The 25,357-nt window shown below is 49.0% G+C and overlaps 2 protein-coding genes across 5 annotated transcripts in view; one reads left to right on the top strand and one right to left on the bottom strand.

The window, feature by feature from the left end:
• CETN2 (centrin 2) overlaps positions 1-500 on the bottom strand; it is a 4,588-nt gene extending 4,088 nt beyond the window's left edge. Inside the window, exon 1 of the mRNA XM_019664332.1 lies at positions 357-500. Within this exon, the coding sequence (XP_019519877.1) occupies positions 357-359 (3 nt within the window). The 5' untranslated portion in view covers positions 360-500. The remainder of the gene's footprint in view (positions 1-356) is intronic.
• Positions 23-24,356, top strand: NSDHL (NAD(P) dependent 3-beta-hydroxysteroid dehydrogenase NSDHL). 4 transcript variants are annotated; one of them, XM_019664329.1, is made up of 8 exons: positions 23-114; positions 8,665-8,816; positions 10,859-11,017; positions 14,839-14,985; positions 18,658-18,786; positions 21,243-21,385; positions 22,676-22,778; positions 23,946-24,356. In XM_019664329.1, the coding sequence occupies exons 2-8, from the start codon at positions 8,709-8,711 to the stop codon at positions 24,276-24,278; spliced, it is 1,122 nt and encodes a 373-aa protein (XP_019519874.1). In that variant the 5' UTR covers positions 23-114; positions 8,665-8,708; the 3' UTR covers positions 24,279-24,356. The 4 variants fall into 4 exon arrangements, with proteins under 4 accessions (XP_019519874.1, XP_019519873.1, XP_019519875.1 ...); XM_019664328.1 differs by lacking the exon at positions 23-114 and adding an exon at positions 597-766; XM_019664330.1 differs by lacking the exon at positions 23-114 and adding an exon at positions 597-766 and having other exon boundaries at positions 8,665-8,801.
• Positions 24,357-25,357: the final 1,001 nt, after the last annotated feature.

Here is a 25,357-nt window from a genome sequence, read left to right on the forward strand (position 1 = left end):
CCCGCCCCACCCCGCCAGAACTGTGAGGAAACTTTGGTAGACAAGGCGGCCAGGAGACCAGGTTCTGAGAGGGGTCAGGCCCTGCGGGGAACTCGAGTCTTCGCCCAGGAACCGGTAACCGAGGGGGCGGGGGAAGGCCGGGGGAGACCGAGGAGCGGGTGGGGACCGGCTGTGGGTGTAGGGGAGGCAGTGGCGAATCACAGGCCCAGCAGGGTGGCTGGCGTCTCTTCCCTGCCCTTCCGGGAAACAGATCATAGAAGTAGGGGCGCGCCAAAGCCGAGAACGGTGCAGGGGAGGTGGCGGGGTCGGCCGAGGCCTGGGAAGGGCTCAGCCTCTGGGCAAGGGTCGCGACTCACCATCGCCGACAGACTCCTCAGCCCGTTGTTACGGCAACAGACGTACACACAGCCTCGGCGCAATTCCCACCGACCCGCACGCACCGACCCGCTCCCTATTGGTGAACCGCTCGCCGCCGCCGCTGGCCATTTGCGCAGGGTTGAAGGGGGTGGGACTAAACGACAAAGGCCCGGATCAGGGCGGGCAGTGGCGCGCAGGCTGCTGAGCCCTGTCCGGTTGGGGCTGGATCACGCCGCGAGCGCCGATTGGCTGAGCCGGCGCCAAGCCGAGCCAGTCGGGGTAGTGGAAGAGCCTCGGCCGATCATCGGCTCAGGCGGGCGGGGAGAAAAGGGTGGCGGCGGGCAGCAGGAGATCGGTGGATGCTCACTGCGGGCGCGCTGAGGCCGGCCAGGCGGACATCTACGGACAGGTAAGGGTCTCCACCTCGTCCTTGGAGGCTGCCATGTGTAGGCAACATGGCCGGAGGCCAAGGGGCTGGGGGGGTGGGGCGATCGGGTCGGGGCTTTCTGCTCTGGCCTAAGACTGAGTGAGAGTCGCAGGGACTCAGAGGAGTCAGAGAAGACCAGAACTTTACAGGTCACCAATGGGGAGCGGGGAACTGCGCAGAGTCGTGTGTGTGAGTCGGTTGCGCAACAATGGGCAGCGGATTCTGTCCGTGGTGGTGAGTGCCGGCTACTCACAGAGCGACTGAGACCCAGAAAAGGGAAGGGACATGCCAAGCATTGTGGCACAGGTTCGGACAACTGGAACTTAGAAGCCGGATCCAGTGATGGCTCTTTGAGGGTGCCCCTTTGAGAGCACCCGCCCCCCAGACCAGGTTCCAAGAGAGAATCATTTGAGTTTTCCCCCCGGCTAAAAGCAGCCCAGGAAGATGAGCTGGGGACCTGAGAATGGACTTTGAAGGGAGTGAAGGAGATATGAGCGAACGTGAGGGGGAGAGGTCATCAAAATACTCTGTTTGACATCAGAACAGTCAAAGGCAGGTAGGGAGGGGCACTCCTGGCTGAGACACTCTCATGAGCAAAGTCGCAGAGGAGTTTTGGAAGTGTGAGGCATGCTTGCAGAATTACAAGGGGGCGTGTGCAAGGGTTTGGGCTGAAATGGAGCTGCAGCGATGGAGCTGAAGGCCCAGGGTCCGCCCTCCTCCCCCAGTCAGCCCCGTGTAAGAGCTCTCTGTGGCGCTCAGCACTTACCTGCTTCCCCTCTGAGCACTGGGGCAGTTGTATTTAGGGAGGCAGGGGACAGAGCATGAGTTTCTCGTTCTGAGAAAGGCCTGAGGTTTATTAGCATTCCTTAAAGGAAAATGCTCACCGAACTTCTCCTCTTTGCCCTCTTCTGCTTTGAGCATCAACCAGGTCCCAAACCTTTTAGTTATATTCCATCCTTTCTTTTTTTCTGTCCCCTCCCCATTAACCAGCCTGCACGTTCTGTCAGCTCTCGCCGTTAACTGCCATTTATTTTCTTCTTTTCCATCTCTGCTGCTCCACTCCCATCCAGTCCAAGCTCTAGTTCTCACCTTGGTCTGCAAGGCCTGGTATGACATGCCCCCTCCTCTCCCCTGGCCCCTCCAGCCCTGGGACACTGGCTTCCTTGCTGGGCCTCAAATGCACAGGCACACTCCTACCTTAGAACTTATGCTCCAGCTGTGCCTTTTCTGCCTGCTTGGTCCACCTCTTACCCTGCTCCAGGTTTTTGCTCAGGGAGCCATGCTAAGCACCCTATTTAGCACTGCAGCCCCCGGCCACACCCAAGCCCCCCACCCACCTTGCTCCACTTTTTTCCCCATAGTACTTATCACCTTCTAACCTATAGTGTATTTTTCTTATTTCCTTTGTTCTCTATTTCCCATCCAGTAGAAGGTAAGCTGTATAAGGGCAGACATCTGTTTTGTTCACGGCTAGCACGCCAGTACCAGCAACAGTGACAGGCACATATTAGGTGCTTAGTAAATTGTGATTAAAAGACTGGTGAGTAGCTCCCCCATTTCCTGCTTCTGACCTATCTAGCCCTCCCTGCCTTGCCATGTTAATCTTCCCAGTGAACAGCTCTGGCGAGGTCACCCCATGCTTTTAAACATTCGGTGGCTTCCCATGACGACAGAGTAAGGTCCAGACTCAGCCTGGCATCCGAGCCTTCTGCCCAGTTTTGCCCCTGCTAGTCCTTCTAACTTCGTGTCCCTCCTCACCCTACTTCCCAGTCAGACTGCAGGTGGCAGCCTGGCAGAGTAGAAGGAACCACCTGTACCAGCTGTGTGACTTGGGGCAAGATGGTGAATCTCTCTGAGACTCTCCTCTATTGAATGAGACCAGTACTGTTTCCCTAACTGGATACTTTCTGGGTCTTAATGGTATAATATAGTCATATGTACAAGGGCCTGCCAGTTAGCAGGTTTTCAGGCATATTAGTTCTCTTCTCTGATTTGCTCTTGTCATTCCACCTACCTGGCATGCCTGGAGGCTTAGACATGGCTAAAATCCCTTCACACTGCAGCCAGAGGGATCTTTCTGATCTTCACACTCACCCTGCTTACAACTTCCCGGCTCCCCACCTCCTCCTCAGGTAACTCCTTGGCCTGACAAACAGCCCTGCGTGTTCCCCAACTTTGCTCCCAATCTCGCTTCACAGTCGCCGTGATACAGCTTGTCGTAGTTGTCAGAACATGCTGGCTCTGTGCTTTCACCTCATCCTTCCCACCCCGGGCGGTGGAATGTTTTTCAAGACACCTACCTTCTCCACTTGACCCACTCACTACTCTGGTGTTGAGAGCTCGGCTCAGGGACTGCCTTCTGGGACAGGCTCCCTGATCTGGGTTTACCCTCAGCAGCGCTCAAGGGCACTTCTGCAGTGCTCTGCAAGGTGTGTCTCCCACGCTAGGTGGTGGGCTCCCTGTGTTAGGCAGGTTCTGCTTGGTGGTGGCCGGCATGTGGCGCCTTGTGAATGACAGAATGTAGGAATCTGTGAGGGGCCACCCAGGTGCTTTTTCACAAGCTGCATGTTGGCTTTAACCCCTGGGGCTTGTTTGAGCCCCACAGCAGCTCTGAGATGGCAGGAAAGATTGCTGCCCTACAGATGAAGCCTCTTAGACCAGCGGCAGCAGCACAGTTCAACCCAGACTCCATTCCCGGTCCTTCGCTGGAACTCCAGGGGCTCACAGCCTAGTGGGCCAAGGCAGATGTGGGGGGAAAGAAGGTATAAACCTGTGCGAGGTGCTAGAATGGGAACAGACACAGGTGCTAAGGAAGCAGCTAAGCTTTCCTGACAGGGGGGAGGTTTCACAGAGGTGACAGTTGAGCTAGGCCATGAAGGATGAGGAGGGTGTTACCGTGGAGAGGAGAGGGAACAGCATACACTAAAGCTGACAGTCATGCTGATGGGTTTCTCAGTGGCCACCGCAAATTCAAAGTCAGAGCCTTTCTGTGTCATACAAGTGAATAGAGAAGCAGAGCAACAAATGACCGACAGAAACCTATAGATACCTCGGGTCTGTGAAAGGACAAGGGGGGGAACACTCATCTTTCTCTCTGTGGTTTGCAGTGGACAGACGACTCCTTCCTTTTGTCTCTGGGGCTCAGTGGTGTGGAACTTTCCCCAGCAGGAAGGAGATTGGGTTCACCCACTCCTCTCTTCATTGAATTCTGTCAGCGGCCCTCCTCTTTCAGCATTCGGATGTCACCAGTGGAAGGTGGCTCTCTTGTCCTAGATTCTTTTCAGCCGGAAACTTCGTCCCAATGTGTGTAAGAGGGCATGCATACTGGTTTTTAATGGATTCAAAGACCTGCCATCTTAAAGGAGAAAGACCTCAGGCTTGTAATGTGTGAACCTTAACAAGCCCAGTCCCTAGAACATTGCTCTTTGGGGTCTCATTTCCCATTCAGAGCTGTTCTTCTGCATGTATGCCTGGTAAAATCGACAGGACTGAACATTTACCATTTTAGCCATTTTCAAGTGTACAGTTCAGTGGCATTAAGTAGATTCACACAGTTGTGCGACCATCACCACCATCCATCCCCAGAACTCTTTTCATCTTGTAGAACTGAAACTCTATAGCTACTAAGCAGTCACTCCCCAATTCCCCTCCCCAGCCCTTGTCACCCACCATGCCGCTTTCTGTGTCTGTGAATTTGACTACTCATCCCACAGTATTTGTCCTTTTGTGTCTAGCTTGTTCACTCAGTATAACGTTCCCAAGGTTCTCATGTCACATAACATAATGTCCTTAAGGTTCATCCATGTTGTAGTATGTGTCAGAATTTCTCCTTTTTTGAACTTTGTATTGTATTGCATTGTATTGTATTTTCTTGTGGTAAGAACAATGAACATGAGACATACCCTCTTAACAAATCTATCAGTGTACAATACAGTATTGCTGACTGTAGGTACCATGTTGGACAGCAGACCTCTAGAGCTTATTCATCTTGCATAACTGAAACTTTCTGTCCATTGATTAGTAACTCCCCATTTCCCCTTCCCCCAAGCCCTGGGAACCTGTTGGGAGCCGGCTGCACCTCAGTATCTGACATGCCTATCACACTGCTATTGGGACAAATCCTGAAGCTCTCTGGCTGAGAAACAGATGCTGCTTTATGTTTTGAAAAATTTAAATTCCCCTTTGGATGCCCCCAGTAGGATAAAAGATCTGACACCCCTTCTTACATTGTTTTATTTTCTTTAAATAAGTGAGTTTTGGACATATTACGACAATTCTGTTTTACTGTTAGTTTCTTAGATTCTTAGTGATAGACAAGTTATGCACCTTATAATTCTTAAAAGATCCTATTTAGCCAGTAGTGTTTGAAATAGTTGCTAAGTAGTAAACATCCTTTAAGTGCCAAGGCAGGAACTCAGCTCTGGCCATTAGTGGAAGAAACTGAAACATAGTTAGGATAAATTAGTCATTAGTGAAGAACAGATCCGGCCGTACCCTGCAAAAGAAACATCGTGAGGAAGTAAAATTCGGTGAAAAGCAAACTTCTAAAGAAAATGGACCCTGGAAAGGAAGGAACATTGAAACTATGTAGAAAACAATTTCCTAATGGGTAAAGGTTTAAACGTGGAAAAACAGCTCAATGACGTAAATAGTTACCTGCCCAGTATAAAAAGGACAGGCTGGGGCCGGCTGAGTGGCTCAGTTGGTTAAGAGCTCGCTCAAGAGTTTGAGCTCTGAGCAACAGCGGTTCGAGTCAGCCCGAGCTGAGCAGTCGCTGAGCTGCCAACAGGTGGCAGGATGGCTCAGCTAGAAAAAAAAAAAGAAAAGGACAGGCTGTAAAAATAAAGTAAGACATTAATTCTCCGCGTTCTTTCCTAGCGACTCCCTCTCCACCTAAGGGAACCCCTGGACTTGTGGGAGCCGGTCTCCCGCAGGAACCAGCATTCCACCTTGACTTTTAATATATTGGGTTGTCAGAAAAGTCATGACGCATTTTTGCAACAAAAAACAAAAAAAATAGGTTATGACTTTTCCAACAACCCAATATAAGTCATATATATATATGTGTGTGTGTGTGTGTGTATATATATATATATACACACACACACACACTTCATATAAGTAAAATCATACAGTGACTTCCTGTGACTGGCTTTTTTCACTTAGCACAATGTTCTCAAAGTTCACCCATGTTGTCACGTATTGTAGAATTTTCATCTTTTTTAAGGCTGAATAGAATGCCATTGTATGTATATACTACATTTTCTTCATCCATTCACCTGTCAATGATATTTAGGTTGTTTCCATCTTAGCCATTGTGAATAATCTGCAGTGAGCTTAGGAGTCCTCCTATCTCTTCACGATCCTGGTTTCAATTCTGTTAGGTATATACCCGGAAGTGGAATTGCTGGGTCATAAGGTAGCTCTATTTTTAATTTTTTGAGGAATCTTCATACTGGTTCCCATAGAGGCTGCACCAGTTTACATTCCCACCAGTAGTACACAAGGGTTCCAATTTCTCCATATGCTCGTCAACACTTGTTATTTTCTGGTTTCTGATAATAGCCATCCCAGTGGGTGTGAGGTGATATCTCACTGTGGTTTTGATGTTCATTTCTCTAATGATTAGTGATGGTGAGCACCTTTTCATGGGCTCGTTGGCCATCTGTAAAGTCCATCTTGTCTGGAGAAAAGTCCATCTATTCAATCAGAGCTATTCTTGGTGTTTAACCTGAGTGTATGTCACGTGGGAATTTAGGTTTGGGGTTTGCAAGTGGGATCTGACTCATTCCCTAGGCTAGTCCTGGGTACCCCAGCCCCTAGAAACAACTAAAGTATCACCAAGAATTCTTACCTGGCTCACGGTATTTACAAACTTTAATTTGTATATAATCTGACACAACACAGATTTGCTTTGTTTGGGTTTTCAAAGAGGCTGGTTTGCTGAGAATTGCATGAGCCTCGTTTGAATGGTATGGATCCATGGGGGCAGGAGGATTTCTTCTTTCACCTCCCAGATCCTCCCCTGGAGATGCAGGGAGCACAGGCTTGAAGGCTTCTTACTTTTCTAGTAGTATGGGTGGGGCATGGAATTGGCAGCTGTGCTGTTTGGATTTCAGGACCATGAAGAATACTTGTATTGATCTCCTGGGGCTGCTGCAACAAATGACTACACATGGGGAGGGGGCTTAAAGCAACAGACATTTTTTTTCTCTCACAGTGCTGGAGGCTCTAGGGCAGGGTCCTTCCTGTCTCTTCCAGCTTCTGGTGGCCCCAGGCATCCCTTGGCTTTGACTGCATCAATTCAGATGCCATTTGCCTTGTCATTTCCTAATGCCTCCCTGAGTATCTGGGGAAATTGAGTAAGAAGTCAGCGGTGGGTATTTGTGAGTACAGCACCCACAGCAAAATACCAAACCCGTTTGCCCCAGGGGAACGCTTGCATCTTAGATGAGCATCTGTGTGTATGTGGTAGACAATAGAAGGGGGTCTGTATGGGCATGTATACTTTTCCTGTGCTCATGAGTCTAGTGGACATGTGCGTGCCCACTTTGTGCCAGGCACTGTGCTTCACGCTGAGATACCATGGTGAGCAAGACAGAAGTCCTAACGCACGCTGCTAGGCCGCAGTGCAAGGGCCCGAACGCTCGTTCTCCAGCTAATACACGGTGAGCCGAACGAGTCAAAGCTCCCAGCCACATCTGTTGAGGGTGGACCCAGGGACCCCAGCCCACACAAAGAGGATTATGGGATAAAGAGAAGGATAGGATAGGCATACAATGGCGAGTCAACTTACACATTCTGTGAAGGCCTATAAAAAGTGAAGTTTTGAAATATTTTTTCCTGATAACTATCGTTACGGTTTCAGAAATATATTTCCCCAAAATGGCCCCCTCAGAGGTTGAGGATCCTAACATCTGTTTCAAGGTCATTTTAGCCACCCACAAAACCAGTTCCTACAGGGACACATGACCATGACCATGACCTTGTGTGTGTGCATGTGTGTGACTCGAGGTGTGGAATCGGATGGGATCAGTCACAGTGTTTGAGACGCCTGTGCTGGCTGCCTTCCTGTCCCCTCCTCACCGGAGTGTGTTCTCAGAATCGAGCCTTTTGTGAGCAGTTCTACTGTTTCCCTTGTCAAGGATTTCACTGTGTCCAGATGTTAGGGGATCCGTGATAAACTGTCCTCCTGTTTGGTATCATTGTGGGGCTTTGTCAGCTGGTGTGCTTCACGACTGTCTGCCAAGGTTTCCAATGGCTCTAGACACTCCAAGTTCTTGCTTGCATAGTCAGGGTGGCTTTAATTTCACCAAGAAGGAGAGCTCTGTCTCCTATTACAGTCTCCCCATCCCAGCATCCCAGGCCCTGGCATCCTGGTGTTGAGCAGCTGGTCCATTGTATTGATGGGGGAACTGAGCTGCAGCAAAGAGACGTAACTTGAGCAGATTTACACAGTTTGTGATCGGGCCAGGACTGGACCCCAGGGCCCGCTAGGTCTGTGCATTTTCTCACTGCACTGCCACAGCCTACTGATCAACACAAGAGAAACAGAGAGTAACTGAGGCACGTGAGCACCAATAGGAAAGGCTACGATGCCAAAGAGGTTGTTTTTGTTATAACTGATGAATGAGGTTATCTAACTGGCCTCCCATTCTGCCTCCAACCCAAGTACACGGTGAGTTATGGGCCCAGTTTGGGCCTTTTCTAAGAGAGCAGCCTGTCACACAAATGGTAGCTGAGGGCTCCATCCAAGGGCTACAGCTAAGGTTCAGCTCTGTGAAAACTCGACAGGGACATGGCAGCCACACCAAACACTAACAGCTGAAACATGATTTGCTTCATACAACATAAATGTCTGTCTCTAAATATGTCTTTAGGAAGAGAAGGCTCGATTGCAAATAGGACCGCATTTGGAACCGAAATGGAACCAGCAGCTGGCAAGCCAATGAGAGAGCAGATCATAATGACACATTTGACAGAAGGCATTCCAAAAGTAAGCACCAACACGAAAAAGGTTAGCCAAAACCAGGTAAGGGGAAAGTCGAGCGCATACATACCAACAAGCCACTGATAGTTAGCTGCGGGTTAAAATTGTATTCGGTACATTCATTAAATCAATTAATGCTGAGTATTTTTTTATATAAAATATATGTCTTTATTTAAGATGTCAGTTACTTATTGCTGTGTAACAATGTTAGAACCCAGTGGTTTAAAACACCACCCATTTTTTTGTTCAGGATTCTGTGGTTTGGGCTGGGCCCAGCTGGGAGGTCCGTGGCTGGTCTCCCCTGGGCTCACTCCCACAGCTGCAGTCATGGGGACCCCCCTGAGGTGTATGTTCCAGGTGGCCTTGCACACCTGGCAGTAACTGCCGGCTGTCAGCTGGGTGCCTCAGTTTGCCGTCACATGGCCCGAGCAGGCTAGACTGGGCTTCTGGATGGAATGGCAGCCTTCCCCAGAGGTGACAAGGGCAGTGACAAGGCCTCCCTAAGGTCTAGCATCTCAAGTGTCAAAAGGGACTTGAAGGGCTCGTCAGGCCTCCTAAAGATTTTTCGACCCACTTTTAATGAGTGAGAACACTTCAGAAATGTAATCACACCAAGGTAAAATGGATGTATATCAAATGTTAATAGATGAGACCTCGCCAGGAGAGTCCCGTGGGCCACCACCCTGGTTTGGGTGTAAAGCTCAGAGCAGAGCCTCCTCCGTGCCTCTGTAGTTGAAGGTTAACCTGAGATTATTCAGGTGGGACAGCAGGGTGGCAGGGGTGGACCTGTAGAAGGCTTTGGCACCCCTTGAGTCTCCTGCATATCTGAATTATGTAGCTATTTAAGGAATAAGTAAGGGAGTTGTTTGTTTGTTTGTTTTTAATTGGGAACAGAATTCCTTTAAGATCTTTAGTATCCACACCCCACTTTTGATTTACTATACTTGAGCTGAGGAAAAATGGGGATTTGTCATCTTAAGGAAGTCCAGGTGTGGCTTTAGAAAGACCCCCAGGGAGGAGGATATCACAGGTCCTCCTTTGGGGACACTTGTAGCCAGCTTAATCAGCATGCAGCCGCCACAATTTAGCATTCACTCCCTGGAGTGAGAATATTTAAGGGCCTGCACGTGGCGCTCTGGCCTTCCATTATCCCCAGTTGCCAGAGCTCTCCCAGATTCGTCAGCCTCCTCAGAGCTCAGAGAAGAGAGAGCAAAGCCTTGGGCCTGGCTGACTAACAGCTCACCTATCCTCACTGCAGCCCGGCTGGCAGATTCCGTCAGACCACAATAGTCTTGGCTATACTGAGGCCAGCAGGGGTTAGGCGGCAAGCCCAAAGCCACCTAGCCCAGCCCCCTGGGGTCGGGAGGAAAAAGGCCTGACTCTCCTGCAAGTATGGAGACTGCACTGCGCTTTCTTCTTTCTGATATTTTAAGTGCACACTGTCAGTTGCGTGGCTATGTTTGGTTTTGGGGTTTTGTTTGTTTTGCCTTATAAGTGCCCCAGGATCAGCTATCAGAAGCAAGAAGATGTCACTTTTCTCCTGATTTAAAAAAAAATTTTTTTTTTTAGCTGAGCCATCCTGCCACCTGTTAGCAGCCCAGCGGCAGCTCAGCTCGGGCCGTGAATCAAACCGGGGACCCTGTTGCTCAGAGCTCAAACTCTTGAGTGAGCTCTTAACCAACTGAGCCACTCGGCCAGCCCAGAAGATGTCACTTTTGATGTTGTTGTTGTTGTTTTAGATTGTCCAGTTTTGATCATAGGTGGTTTAGCTTCTTTCAGAGATGCCTCCTTTTCCCTTCACTGAACACGCAGCAGGTATCGGGTCATCCAGTGTAGCCAAAGTCTTTCTCAATCTCATTTGCTCTCTCTTCCATCCTGACTGAGCCTAGGAGAGGAGGTTACCACCGGTGAGAGAACACCAGAATTGTATAAAGCTTCCAACTTTACTCAGGAAGTGTCAAACAAACAAACAAACAGACATGAACGTGCCATCGCAGTGGCTCATGACACGTGAGTCCAGGCTCCATATAGGTTCCGACTCTCACCACACCAGTGCCCCCTGCCATCCCCCTCTCTCTCCACAGGCCAAGAAGTGCACAGTGATCGGAGGCTCTGGGTTCCTGGGGCAGCATATGGTGGAGCAGTTGCTGGCAAGAGGCTACGCTGTCAACGTATTTGATATGCGGCAGGGGTTCGACAATCCCCGGGTGCAGTTTTTTCTGGGCGACCTCTGCAGCCGACAGGTAACGGACCACCTCACCTGACTGATTTCCCACAGGCCCCCAAAGGGAAACCAGTGGACTTCCCCCACTGAGAGGCCAGCCAAATTGTTGTTTCAAAAAAATGTTTTTTTATTTTGAAAAAATTTAAAGATAGAGGAAAGAATGTAACACACACACACATTCGTAAGACTTAGAATGAATGAATAACTATCATTTCTGTCACTACTGCTACATTCTGCCGTGGCAGTGCAAAAGCAGCCTGGTCGAATGGGTGTGGCTGTGTGCTGATAAAACTTTATTTACGAACAAAGTTGTCTGGGGGCTGTAGAGTGCTGGCTGGTACTCCAGAATATATAACCAAAAGTGCAGTTGCCGGGTTTCTTTTATTTTTTTATTGACACATAATTCACATTCCATAAACTTCACATTTTAAAAGTGCACAATTCAGTGGTTGTTCGTACATTGACAAAGTTGTGCAACCATCACCACTGTCTAATTCCAGAACATTTCCGTCACTCCAAAGGAAACCCTGGGCCCGTTAGCAGCCGCTCCTCATTTCCTCTCCTAGCCTCCCAGCTCCTGGTACCCACTCATCTCCTATCTCTGTGGGTGTGCCTAGTCTGGACATTTCATAGAAGTGGAATCATACAGCGTCTGCCCATTTCTGACTAGCGTCTTTCACTGAACATAAAGTCTTCAAGCTTTACCCATGTCATAAGGGTATCAATATTTTGAATTTTAGTACATGTTGCCGAATGGCTCGACAGAACTGCTATTGATTTTCTGTTCCCACGGGCAGTGTAGTCCGATCCCATGGCTCCATGTCCTTGCTGACACTTGGTACAGTTAGACTTTTTGGTGTTGCCGTCCGGCGATGCTTAGAGTCACCTGTCCCTCCCTGTTCGGGTGGCCAGGCTCCATGCCCTGTGTTGATCGCCGTCTGTGAAATGCCTTCAGTGAGCTTTGCCCATCTGTCTCTGGGCTTTTCGTGTTTTCCTTATGGGTCTGTAATCCCTTTCTCTTTAGGATGCCTGTCCTTTGCATGTTGTATGTATCGTGGATGGCTTCCCTCAGTCACTGGGCTCTTATTCTTGGCTTTGGCATCATTTGCCACAGTTTTTTTCATTTTTCCTTTGCATTTTAAGGGCATGGCTTTTCCTGCAGCCCTGTTCCAGTGCAGGCTGTTTTCTGTCCCACCATGTACACCTCTGGGCCTGAGATGGGGTAGAGGTCTTCCTTGTTGGTCATTGCCGCTTCCCTCGCTCTGCCCTAAGCTCCCTCCAACTTTGAAGATGACACCAGCAGACTGTACATACCCCAGCCCCTTTCTTGTGGCAGTCACCCACAGCGACCCACTACCTTTCCCAGGTGACTGCATCTCACTCCGGATGGATTTCAGCTCCTGGCCAAGGCAGCCTCATCTAACTGTTGGTGTGTTGAATATTCACACAGATGACCCTGCCAATACCCTCGCTTCACGTCTCCTTGGCCTCCTCTCAGCCCCCCGATCCTGGCCTCCATTCCTGTTGTCATTCCCGAGGCCCTGACCTTGTTATCACCAGTAAATATCCTCTCCATGATCTCACTCACAGGCACTCCACCTATCTGACCTCCGCTGGACCAATTATTTGACCTCACCAGACATCCGGCTGTTTTCCACTGTTCCTCACCCCATTCGTGTCCTCACTGCCTTTGATTACATGGGTGACCTTTTCTCTTGCATAATCCTCACCTCTCTTGCCCCTTTCTTCTTCTTGTATGTATCAGTCAGGGTTCTCCAGGGAAGCGTGTGTGTGGAGAGAGAGAGAGGGAGAGGGAGAGGGAGGGAGGGAGGAGAGGAGAGAGGAAGGGAGGGGAGAGAGAATGAGATCATCACTATATGCTAACATCAACTGGTGGAAGGTTGCTGGGGAGGAAGATATTCAGCCTCAAATGGTTACCCCACAGATTACTTTTGAATTACAGAGAGGGAAAGTTACCTGCTTTTTGTTTTTTTTTAATTGGGGAATTGGGGGATGAGTACAGCGCTGGGGAATTGGGGGAAGGGGAACAGACAAGTTGCTGTCCTTTTGTTCTTCAGTCTAGTTGTGGAGGACGTTGCTTCACTGGCCCAAGTTGGCACCATCATTGCGCTCTTCCCGGGCGAGGCAGATCAGTCGCCGGCTTCTGGACGGCCGCTCACTGCGGCTGCTGGCCGCTCACGCTGGCTGCTGGCTACACACGGTAGCTCATGGCAACCCACTGCAGCAGGGGCTGCAGCCCACGCCATCATTGCCAGTGACTCACGGCAGCCCAGCTCCAGGTTGAGCTGTTGTTCAGCATCTTAGCTGTAGAGGGCAGTATCACTGGCCCTCATATGTGGGATCCGAACCGGGGCCCTCTGGCGCCCCAAGCCAGCTCTTAACCAACGCGCCACTCGGCCGGCCCGGAAAGGTACCTTTTTGAAGTCCAGAATCTGGCAACCATCACTTTAACCAAGTGATCGAAGTCAACATGCCAAAAGTATTAAGCCTGCCTCTAGTCAAACGGAAACAGCCGTATCCAAATTGAGGGACATTCTAAAATAACTGACTTGAAAAGTGGCAGTGTTACAAAAGACAAAAAAGAAAAGATGGGGAGATTATTCCAGATTCAAAGAGATGGAAGAGATACGATCCATGATTGGATCCTGGATCCAAATATGAAAACAGCTCTAAAGGACGTTATTAAGACATTGGGGAAATGTGGATATAGAATGATTGGATAAGAGTGTCCTATCTGTCACATTTCTGCATATGATTGTTGTTTTGTGGTTATTTAGGAGGATGGCTTTGTTCTTAGGAGATGCCAGGTGAAGGGTTCAGAGGCAAAGTGGCATGATGTGTGTGACTTACTTTCTAACGATTTCAGAAAAAACAAATCATATGTCTATGTGTACCTACATAGAGAGAATTGTGACAAAATATTAATAATCAATGATTATTAGGCATGTTATTCATGGGTGTCGTTCTTTTGTTGATGTTCGCACCTATTGATCATTCTTACTTAAGGTTTTGCCAAATGGTAACATGCTATCATCCTCTCTTTGTTTCTTACCTGAAATCTTTGTACCTTATGCAGATTAAATGCTTGACTCTTTCCCTTTATTTACCAGCTTGCAGAAAGAATTCTTATTCTCACTGGTGACCAAATTGTCCCTTTGGCCCATGGGAGCCCCTGTAAGTTGGCTCTTAAGTCCTTTTAGCAGGACCCCAGGAGCCTTGGCCAGCGTCCTTACTTTCTGGTATGACAAGGTGTTCCTGGCTCATCTCATCTGTTTCCTGCCCCAGATCTGCAATCAGCCATTGCTCTGGGGGAGCTCTGGTTCCTCTTAGCAGTAAATTAAATACACCTGTTTTCAATCCCTTTCAGGTTGCTGTTTTATGTCTAGTTTCACAGAAAGCAATACTCCTGTGTATTGGCTATTTACACTGTGTTTCATGGTTTGGGACTTTTTCATATGATTCATTATTTGTGTCTATGAGCTCATCTTCCTGAGGAGTTTTACCCCTCAGGTGCCCTGAATCGTGCCCCACCCCATGGGGCACCGTGTCACCGATGTCCGCTCTGGCTCGATCCTACAGGCTTCTCATGCCCCGAATCAGTGTTTATTGGGGAGGGGGCGATTAAAGGGACAACTTGGTTTCTTTCCCATGTACTTCTGTACTGTTTGAATGTTTTACAAGAATGTGTTTCCATGTTAATTGTAGAACTATAAAAGGGAAGGACATCTATGAGCCACAGATTGAAGAGGGAGAACGTGAGGAGGCTGTTTACTTGTGTAAGGCAGGAGTGATTTGTTTTGTCTTTGTTTGCTTTTCCAGGACCTGTATCCAGCTCTGAAAGGTGTAAGCACAGTTTTCCACTGTGCATCACCCCCACCATCCAGTAGCAACAAGGAACTCTTTTATAGAGTGAATTACATTGGCACCAAGAACGTCATTAAAACTTGCAAAGAGGCTGGGGTTCAGGTAAGGGGAAGGCTGGAGTGAGTGCTTCGCACATTTCTAAATGTGTGGGGGCCAGGGTTCTTGCTCTCCTCCTGGGCCTAGCCAGGCTTGCTTCCGGAAGTGTTGGGCAGATCCTAGAAATTAAGTCCTGGAGCGACTGGGCCAACTTGAGCTGTAATATTTTAACTGCATCGGAATAGACCATCTGAGGACCTTAAGGCTTATTAGTCTTTGGTTAAAGAGCTACAAAATGTAGACATGGCTTATAGTTTTTATTGTGATTATAATATACATATATATGTGTGTGCGTGCATGAGTGTGTAAAATAAAAGTTACTATCTGAACCATTTTTCAGTATACAGTTTGACAGCATTAATTGCATTCATACTGCTGTACAGCCATCCCCACCATCCATCTCCTGAACTTTTTCATCTTCCCAAATTGAAATCTGTCCCCATTAAACAACAGCACCCTATTCCCCCTCCCCCCACCCTGGCACCCACTCTTTTACTCTGTCTCTATGAATCTGACTCCTCTAGGGATCTCATATAAGCGGAATCCTACAGTGTTTGTCCTTTTGTGACTGACTTACTTCACTTAGCATTATGTCCTCAAGGTCCATCCATGCTGACGCGTGTGTCAGAATTTCGTTCCTCTTTAAGGCTGAGTAATATTTCATTGTGTTGGATGGACCACATTTTGTTTCTCCATTCATCCTTCAATGCACACTTGGATTGTTTCCACTTTTTGACCACTGTGAGTCATGCTGTTGTGAACACAGGTGTGCAAATAGCGGCTCCTGGCCCTGCTTTCAATGCTTTGGGGTAAATCCCCAGAAGCGGAATTCCTGGAACATACAGTAATTCTATGTTTAGCCTTTAAGGAACTACCATACTATTTGCTTATATTTTCACACAAAACCAAGGGGATATGGATATATCCCCCATGTCGTAGGTTGTTGCATTATTGTAAATCCTGGTTCTCAGGATCACCTTTACGGGGCACCAACCAATGGACAAACAGCTCCCTGTCGGCCAGGCGCCCCACCCTCACAGTGACGTGTGCCTCAGAAGCCGTGTAAATGATAGAAAACACTGGAGTTAGTGGGGGTTCTCTCCCAATAGTCCTGTGCTGTCGGCCCCCGACACCACCAGCCGGCCCGGCAAGACCAGGAGCTCTACTGAGCTCGCGCCCTGGGAGGGATCAGTTATAGTGACAGTGACCCCTTACACTTGGCAAGTGCCAGGAAACTTCGCCCTGCAAGTGTCACCTGATTTGCTCCTCGTTAGGTAACCAGGAGCTACTAATGTGACTTAACAGGCGAGGAAACAGATTTGGAGGGCTAACTGCTGTCTCCTTGCTAGTAAGTGAACAAGGTGGGATTCGAATCAGACTCTCCGATGCCAAAGCCGAGTCCTTACTCTCCCTGCTTGTATAACGGAGTGCTGTGAAGCGTGCTGCTGCTGCTGCTGGCTTGAAACAGAATATCCCAGGCATCCAAAAAAGATTTGAGAGTCATATAGCAGCCATGCACTCATCACAGCGTTTGCGAAACACTGTTACTGGTAGATGTGAAGGCCTGTGTGTACCCACCCTTGATGCCATTCCTGTCCTTGCCCACACGTGGGGAACCACTGTTGTGAATTGGGGTTTACCATTTATTTGCTCCATGTGCAGTCAATGTACAGTATTGGTTTTCATGGTATAAGACTTTATTAACAGATATCATATTGAGGAGATTTTCTTGTAACTTGCTTTTTTTCCCTCAACATTACGTTCTTGAGATTTATCCATGTTGATATATTATGTAGCTCCAGTATATTCACTGAAGTGCCAGAATTGTATAGTGGGTAACAGTGCAGGAAAGGACTTTTTTGTGTTGTGTTTAGGGAACATTTCACAAGACTGAGATCGAAAGATTGCTTAATGTGTTATTTTTTTCTCAAAGGTTTAAAGTGTTACTTCCCACTTATAAAATTTTCATCCATCAGGAATTGATACTTGTTTATGGTTTGAGGTAGAAACTGCGTGTTGTGTTATTCAGCACCATTTCTTGTGTGATCCATCCTTGTTCCCACTGCCATCGCCCCATCCGGCACACCTCACATGTTGGTGCCCGGCATGGGTCTGTGCCCATCTCTCTCTTCCGCTCTGTTGGCCTCTGTCTGTGCCCAGGCCCCTGTGCTCTGCCTTAATTCAGCAAGCCGTAGGATGAAGCTCAGTGTCCGGCAGGACAAGTCACCCCCAACCATGTTCTTCAGAATTCGCTTCATATACATTTTAGTATCAGCTTGTCGAGTTCGTTGATAAAACCTGTTGGAATTGTTATTGTAATTGCATCAGACTTAAAGGTCATTTGTGAGACAATGGACATCTTTCCAATATCGAGTCTTCCTAGCCATAAACACAAAAGATCTCTGTTTATCTCTCTCATGCCTTTCAGTAGAGTTTTTTACTTTGCTTCATAATGGTTTTGCACCTCTTTAGTCAACTTTATTCCTATGTACCTCATTTCTGGTTATTGAAATAATATCTTTCATATCACATTTTCAAGTGCTGATGCATCGGAACACAGTTAATTTTTGTGTATTGATTTTGGACTCAGCAACTTCGCTGAACTCTATTATTTTCTGTATACGCATAGTGTTTTCTGTGTACACATTTCCAATATCTGTGAATGGTGAGAGTTTTGCTTCTTTTCAGTGCATCATACGTCATTGTCTGTCCTATCCTACCATGCTGGCTAATATTCTAGGGCAGTGTTAAATAAAAGTGAAGAAGATATGATTCAAGCTAATGATGTTCAGTGTGGGATGAGCTGCCCTCAACCAGAGGGCTGGGGGCTGGGGACCCTCATAACAGAGCATCTCCCTTTTGAATAGTATTTCTCAAGCGGGCATGTGTGTGTGTGTGTGTGTGTGTGTGCATGTGTGTGCTGACATGCTAAGGTTGGTGTCAGAATCACCAGGGGTCTTTTTCAGACAGACATCTCCCTCGAAGTTGGTGGCCTATTCTTCCCCCATGGAGAGTCAATCCCATAGTGAGATACCATGAATCATGGAAGTCTGTTGTATCCCTCAGTTATGATAGGAGAGGAAAAAAAATGTGAACTCGGTGTTTTAGAATGTAATACCATAATGGGTCTTTAAAAAATTGTTTTTCAGTTACAGTTGACATTCAATATTATTTTATATTAGTCCCAGGTGTACAGCATAGTGGTTAGAGATTTACATAATTTATGCAGTAATCACCCTGATTAGTCTAGTACCCACCCGGCACTATACGTAGTTGTTGCAACATTACTGACTATATTCCCTATGCTGTGCTTTACATCCCCGTGACTATTTTGTAAGTACCAATTTGTATTTCTTAATCCCTTCACCTTTTTCACCCAGCCCCCACCTCCCTCGCATCTGGCAACCATCAGTTTGTTCTCTATCTATGAGTCTGTTTCTGTTTTATTTATTCAACTGTAACGTGTCTTGAATCCACATAGTTGCAAAATATGGTGATCTTTGGACTATTTTAAGGCCTGAAAAGTGAAGGCATTGCAGTAAATAATTTGCACAGTGCCTTGCATGCGAGTGTCGTGAACAGGTGCCATTTGATTCTTTGATACATGACTATTGGAGTGTTTAAATAGTGCTCATTCCCGACTTGTGCTTTTCTTTAATCTTCCTTTCTCCGCTCCAGAAACTCATTTTAACCAGCAGCGCTAGTGTCGTCTTTGAGGGCGTTGACATCAAGAATGGAACTGAGGACCTCCCTTATGCCATGAAACCCATTGACTACTACACGGCAACAAAGATCTTACAGGAGAGAGTATGTACCTGAGAACTGGTTCAGTGAGTGGTGGGCGAGTTCCATGAAATCTGAAAGGCTTAGATTCTTAAGAAAAATGTTTGTGAACATATGAAGTTAGTATCCTGAGGCCCAAGTACCTAACTTGGGAAGAAAAACTTGTGGTTGAGATTCAGTTTTAAATATCGTAACAGAATAGCTTGATGTGGCCAAACACTGCTCTGAGTCTTTTATAGAAACTGCCTCATTTAAACTTCACAGTGACCCCATAAGATGGGTATTATTGTCGTCACCAGGTTACGGATGCGGACACTTGATGCCCAGATTCAGAACCAACCTGAGGCCATGCAGCTAATAGGTGGCTCAATGAAGGCAGTTTAGCTTCAGAGCCTGCCCTTGAACTCGCACCAGGCAAGGTTACTCAGTTGCTATAGAACTCAGAAATCAGGGAATTTATGAGGATCCAAAGCATGCAGGCAGAGCTCGGGCTTAACACACAAGGAGTGTGTTTTCATTTGAAACACCTTCCTAGTGGTACTCTTGTCCCCGTCCCTTTTTAAATTATACAATAGAAGGATCTTGCTTGATTTTAAGGAAGAATACTTTTCCACTTGGTAAACCGGCTTTGCGTGGGAGCACCTGGTTTTAGCAGAAGCCTAGGTTGAGCAATGGGCACGAAGCCTTTGGGCTGCTGGGCTCCAGGGACCCTGACAGCAGCCAGCTCCAGGATTAATGTCCAGGGAGGACGTTACCCTGATGACAGCCTCCACTGAAGGCTGTGAGTGCTCATCGGCCACAGGCAGCTTGCCTTCGCTGGACAGCTGTGAGCTCACCTTTCCCAGGCGTTTGTAGCATATTACACCCACTGAGCGCTCTTTAATAAGGCAGTGCATCTCAAACCAGAGCTTAGCACCCAATCTGCATGAGTCCCCTCCTGGCACTGCCTGAGAGCCAGCTGCCTGTTTGCTATTACTCCAGCTCAGAAAGTTCCAGAAGAACTTGTCTGCAGGGAGACATGAAGTCCTCCTCAATCCAGGAGGTGGAGGCCTGTTCTTTCGCAAGCTGGAGTTCTGTCTCTGCCACCCTTGCTCCTTGGAGCACAGAGAGCCTTACAGTGCTCCCCCTACTTGGACTTGACCCACAGAGCACTGAAGCTTCCACTGGGCCCTGTGCACGCTCCTCCAAGGCGCCTGGGACTGCCAGCCATGGCTGAGACCGTCGCTGTCCTGCTTGCTTGGACTTTGGGCACTCAACTAAAAATAAGCAAAACCTGTAAAGGCCTCCTGCAGTAACCCCCGCTGGAGCCTCCTGTCAGCCATTATTGGCACACAACTCGCTGGGGGCTTTCAGACCTCCTGACATAAAGAAACAGAATGTGGTGTTGATCTAAGACCCCCTTCACCCCTCCCCTTCTTAGTAACAGAGATGAGCCTCGGTAGAGGGTATTTGAAGGCTTATTTAGTCATTTCCCCCACTCTGGGAATCTGTTGCAAGAGCGCTTCTCCACTGTTGGGTAGCTCCGATGGTTATTCATTCAGTCTACAAGGAACTTAAACTCGCTGGGACCCAACCAGGCACAAAAGTTTTGCCACCATAGAGTAGAAATCCTAGGTGAGGTGCTGTGACAATTCTACTCATCAAGCATACACTTACCACAGCAGTTGGCGTGCGCCATCCATCTCATTGAATCAGCACACAACCCCATCAGGCTAGGCACTGACATGGTCCCCATTTTTACCAATAACCTAACAAATCCTTCAGGAAGTTTTGTTACTTTTGAAGCAAAACCTGTTCCTCTGTACTGCAAGCCCTGAAGTTTTGGTTTGTCCATTAAGCCACACAGAGCACAGCTTATCTCTCTTCCTGACGGTGGATGACGGAATAATGGCTGCCGCTTCTTGAGCACTTACTAGGTACCAGGCACTGCTCTGAGGACTTTACCTGTACTGGCTGCCCTGTGTCTCCCAGCCCCTTGACCTTCTCAGTCCCTTCTTCCTGGCCCTCTTGGGTTCATCAGAGTCCTTTCCTGGGGAGATGGTACTCAGAACTGTCCGCAGCAGTCCAAGCCTGGTGGAAACATGCAGTTAGCACATGGAGCTTAAGGCAAGAGCCCCTTTGGTGGTGGCAGCCTCTTGGGAGGCTGGGCGCACAGCTAAGTCGCTCACCAGAATGCTCGGATCTTTTCCATAAACTGCTGCTGAGGCTCATCTTCCCCTGGCTGCATTTGTGCATTTTAGTCTGGGACCCAAACCCAGGCTTTCAGTTTGAGCTTACTGCTTCTGACCCAGTTGTCTCTCCTGCGTTTTCCAGTTTGGGTAGTGGGGGTGGATGGGACAGAGAAGTAGCCAGAATTATACCAGCCACTGATACAGGTCTTCAGCCCAGAGCAGTGGGCGCCATCTGTGTCCCCTGTGGGAGGCGCTGCTTACCTGGTGTGGCACATCCACCGTGGACACGCTCCTTCTGCTTTCCTACAGGAAGTGCTGGCTGCCAACGATCCCGAGAGGAATTTCTTAACCATAGCCATCCGCCCCCATGGCATTTTCGGCCCACGGGACCCCCAGCTGGTCCCCATCCTCGTCGAGGCGGCCAAGGAAGGCAAGATGAAGTTTATAATTGGGTAAGTCGGCCCAAGGTTGCTCTTCTCCGTGGCCCTCTGACCCCGCTGTAACAGGGACCAGTCACTTTCAGCTCTCTTATTCTGTAGCCTTCTCTCCTGCTCTCTATGTTCGTTTCCTGGGGCTACCACAGCAAATGAGCACACACTGGGGGGCTTAAAACAACAGAAATGGGTCCTCCCAGTTCTGGAGGCCAGAAGTCCAACGGCCAGCTGTGGGCAGGGTTGGTTCCTTCAGGTGACAGAGGGAGAATCTCTTCCAGGCTCTCTTCCAGCTTGTGGTGGTGGCCGGCGGTCCTCGGTGTCCTTGGCTTGTGGATGCATCACTGCAGTCCCTGCCTCCGCCCTTACCTGACCTCCTTTTCTCTGTGTGTCTGTGTCCAAATGTCCCTCATCTTGTAAGGACAGCAGCCATTGGATTAGGGCGCACTCTATGCCAGCCTGACCTCATTAGCTTTGGTTACACCTGCAGAGACCGTATTTCCAAATAAGGTCACATCCACACGTTCCAGGGGGCCGTGAATTTGGGGAGGACACTCTTCCACCCAGTACTCCCTCTCAGGCAGGCTGGGATAATATTTGTGCTCCTGTTTGGAAAGTGAGGAAACAGGCTCAGAGGGGAAAGACTGGTCCAAGGTCAAGGGCCGGGCCCTCGTCTCTCCTTGCATCTATGAAGGTAGATGGAGGCGTGCACATTCCTCCTGGAGGAAAGTGCAGGTCGAGGGGCATCTGTAGGTGGTGACAGTGTGGCTGTCTTCCCAGTACATTTGCTTTGCCTTCCTTCTGTTCTTCCCTTTTCTCCTTCTCTTTACCCCTTTTCTCCCTGTGTCTTGCCGCCCTGTCTCTCTGCCTCCCGCTCGCCTACCCGGTCTTATTGCTTTCAGGAATTATACAGAGATGGTAGAACCATGTGAGGTCAGAGCAAGGCAGTAGTTCAGAATGTCCTGGAAGGAGTTAAGAGCTGCTGGCCAAATTGGAGATCAGAGCAGACAACACCAGTGTTGGCCACGCCAGAATGGGACAGGCAGAGCACTGGGCTTTCAGACCCATTGGTTGCCCTATCCCACTGGCCCTGAGCACCCCAGAAGCCCTGGCCCCCTGCACATCTTCAGCTGTTACTGATGTCCAGGTGTGCTGGGGTTGGCATTGCCAAAGCAGCTAGCAGTCATTGTGCAGGTGGCAGTCTTTCAAACGCTGACACTTGGGAGCAGCCCTGAGTCCAGATGCAGGGGCTCCGCTGGGCGTGCAGCTGAGCACTTCCAGCCCAGTGCAACTACTCCTGTATGCCCACAGAAATGGAGAGAACTTGGTGGACTTCACCTTCGTGGAGAACGTGGTCCACGGACACATCCTGGCTGCAGAGCAACTCTCTCAAGTCATGGCCTTGGGTGGGAAGGTAAGGCACCTGCTTCTCTGGGCTCGGCAGCGGCTGGCTCGCCACATCCTGCCCCTGCACGTTTGCCTGTCTTCAAATTTCCCCTCCCTGTGATTGGATTCACTGGCACATTGCCTCCGCAGGCCTGAGTTCTGGTGGACCTGCTTTAGGATCCCATTGGGCCGAAGTTGAGTCCCTCTGGCGGGGAGTGTGGTATCATGGCAATGCCACATCACACAGGGCAGCCAAAATCCGGAGGAAGAAGCTGGGATTGAACAGATTCAGGACCTAGTTCTCCGTGAACGTGACCTGGCTGCCCGCCATGGACATGGCTACTCCAGACAGGGCCCCTCATACGTTGGGCGGGGTGCTTGCTACTTACCCTTTCTCCCACTCATTCCAGAAGTCTCTTTTTTCTCCCCTCGCCCTGCCATGCTCACACCTCTCACCCGTCCAGAGGGGCAGATGTATCTGAATCTCCTGGCCTTTGGCAGCCAGTGGGCAGGGTGGGCATGTGGGGGAGGTGAGCACTCAGGCAGAGATGGGAGAGAACGTGGGGGCCCCTCGCCCTTTCCTCCCACCCCGAGGCCCCCCGTCTTCCTTGTTTTTCACTCCTGCCTTTGGAATCCCTCCCTGTTTGGGCCTCAATTTTTTCTCCTGGACCTCTGCCATGTTCCCACTCATTCAACTCTTAGGGTGGGTATGGCTTCTGGTTTAGACCAAACACAGCACGTTTGAGAAATGTAATATGACCCGTTCACTGCATCTGAAGATGATGAGTTTTACCATGATTAAGACAATTACTAAATTAAACTAACAAATGTACCTTCCAGAGTGCAATCTAAGCTTTGCATAAAACCCTGGCATACAGATACAACTTGCATTACCTTCCCTCTCTATCCTTAAAGCTGCCCATCGCTGCAAGTCAAACGATGGTCTCTACCAGTGGCTGACACTTGTGGATTAGAGGACCACAGAAATGCTGCGATCTGCATGGGCTTAATATCTGCCTCACTTTTGAGCTGCCCTGCGAAGGGGCTGGGGCAGGCGGGCAGGGAGTGACCACTGGTTTCCCAAAACATTGATCCTGGGCTGAGCCAGCAGCTGTGGCTGAGCTCCGAGTTGCAAGCGTGTCCTGCTCGTCCCTCCAGCGGGGGAGCGGTCTCTAACTTGTTGTTCTCTCTCCAGGCATTCCACATCACCAATGACGAACCCATCCCTTTCTGGATGTTCATGTCCCGCATCCTGACAGGCCTCAATTACGAGGCCCCCAAGTACCACATCCCCTACTGGGTGGCCTACTACCTGGCCCTCCTGCTGTCCTTGCTGGTGATGGTGATCAGCCCTGTCATCCAGCTGCAGCCCACTTTCACACCGATGCGGGTCGCACTGGCTGGCACGTTTCACTACTACAGCTGCGAGAAAGCCAAAAAGCTCATGGGCTACCAGCCATTGGTCACCATGGACGATGCCGTGGAAAGAACTGTGCAGAGCTTCCACCACCTGCGGAGGGTCGAGTGAGGCCCCCGAGACTGGGCCCTCTCACCGTGTTTCCCCACCGAGGGCTCTCTGTGGACCAATAAACTAGCCTTCAAGTGAGTTTCTTCTGAGCTTGGGTCCTTCCTGCCAGTTAGATGGGGACACAACCAACCCTTCTGTGACCACAAAGGGGGAGAAAACAGCAGACATTTCTCTTTGTAGGATCGGATTTGGACTTACACCAGGCAGCTTCGAACCCATGTTTTGTGTTCTCTTTCTACCATCCCCCCTCTCCCCTGGGTTCCTTATCATCCCAGTGCCCGTGTATGTCATCGAGAAAGCTGTAGAGGAGAAACAACCCCTTTGCTAATTGAGGGTGGGGAATTCGATTTATTTCCATGCAAACCAGCACTAAAGTAGAAGCCACAGACTGTTCAAGGAGCCACATATTAAAAATATCCTAGAAGAAAAGCAGAAGTTCTAAACACATGGTGAGACTTCAAGTGTACATTTCAAACAGACAGAATTTAGAGCGAACACTTTTAAAAAGCTTAAACAACAGTAGCTCCCACCCTAATCCCTGGTTGCTTCCCTCCTTACATGCTGCGAAGTTCTCCCTCAGGCCCACCTGCAGTGCCTGCCTGCATTGTTTTTTATAAAGCATTCTGTCTTGGACACGTTTCTCTTTACCAACAGAGTCCCATTGTCCTCAGTGGCACAGTGGTGGGCTGTCCCAGTGGCATACTATTTCTGCTGTTTAGCTCCTCTCCTAACGTAGGACATCTGGCAGCTTGAGAGTGAGCCATTGGAAAGGTGGGGCAGAAGAGAGCCTCCTTTATCTGCTTGAACTTAGGGCAGAGACTCCATGGGCTGGTGCAGAGAGGGCAACTTCCCTTGGAGAACCCTTCACATTCACAGAATCCTTCCAGCCAATTTCCAGAAGGCCTAGCACAAATAATGATTTGGCGTCCTCTATTTCCTGGTGATGTTCTGCTTGGAGAACCTGGTCTCTCCTTAAGCTAATGGGCAGGTAATTTTAAAGACGTCAGCTGTCTTCTCTGCCTTTGGCCAAGGATGGGGAGGCTCCTGGGTAGATGGATCAAGTACAGACATTGGACACA

Source organism: Hipposideros armiger, unplaced genomic scaffold (assembly GCF_001890085.2).
Source record: "Hipposideros armiger isolate ML-2016 unplaced genomic scaffold, ASM189008v1 scaffold_419, whole genome shotgun sequence".
NCBI lineage: Eukaryota > Metazoa > Chordata > Mammalia > Chiroptera > Hipposideridae > Hipposideros > Hipposideros armiger.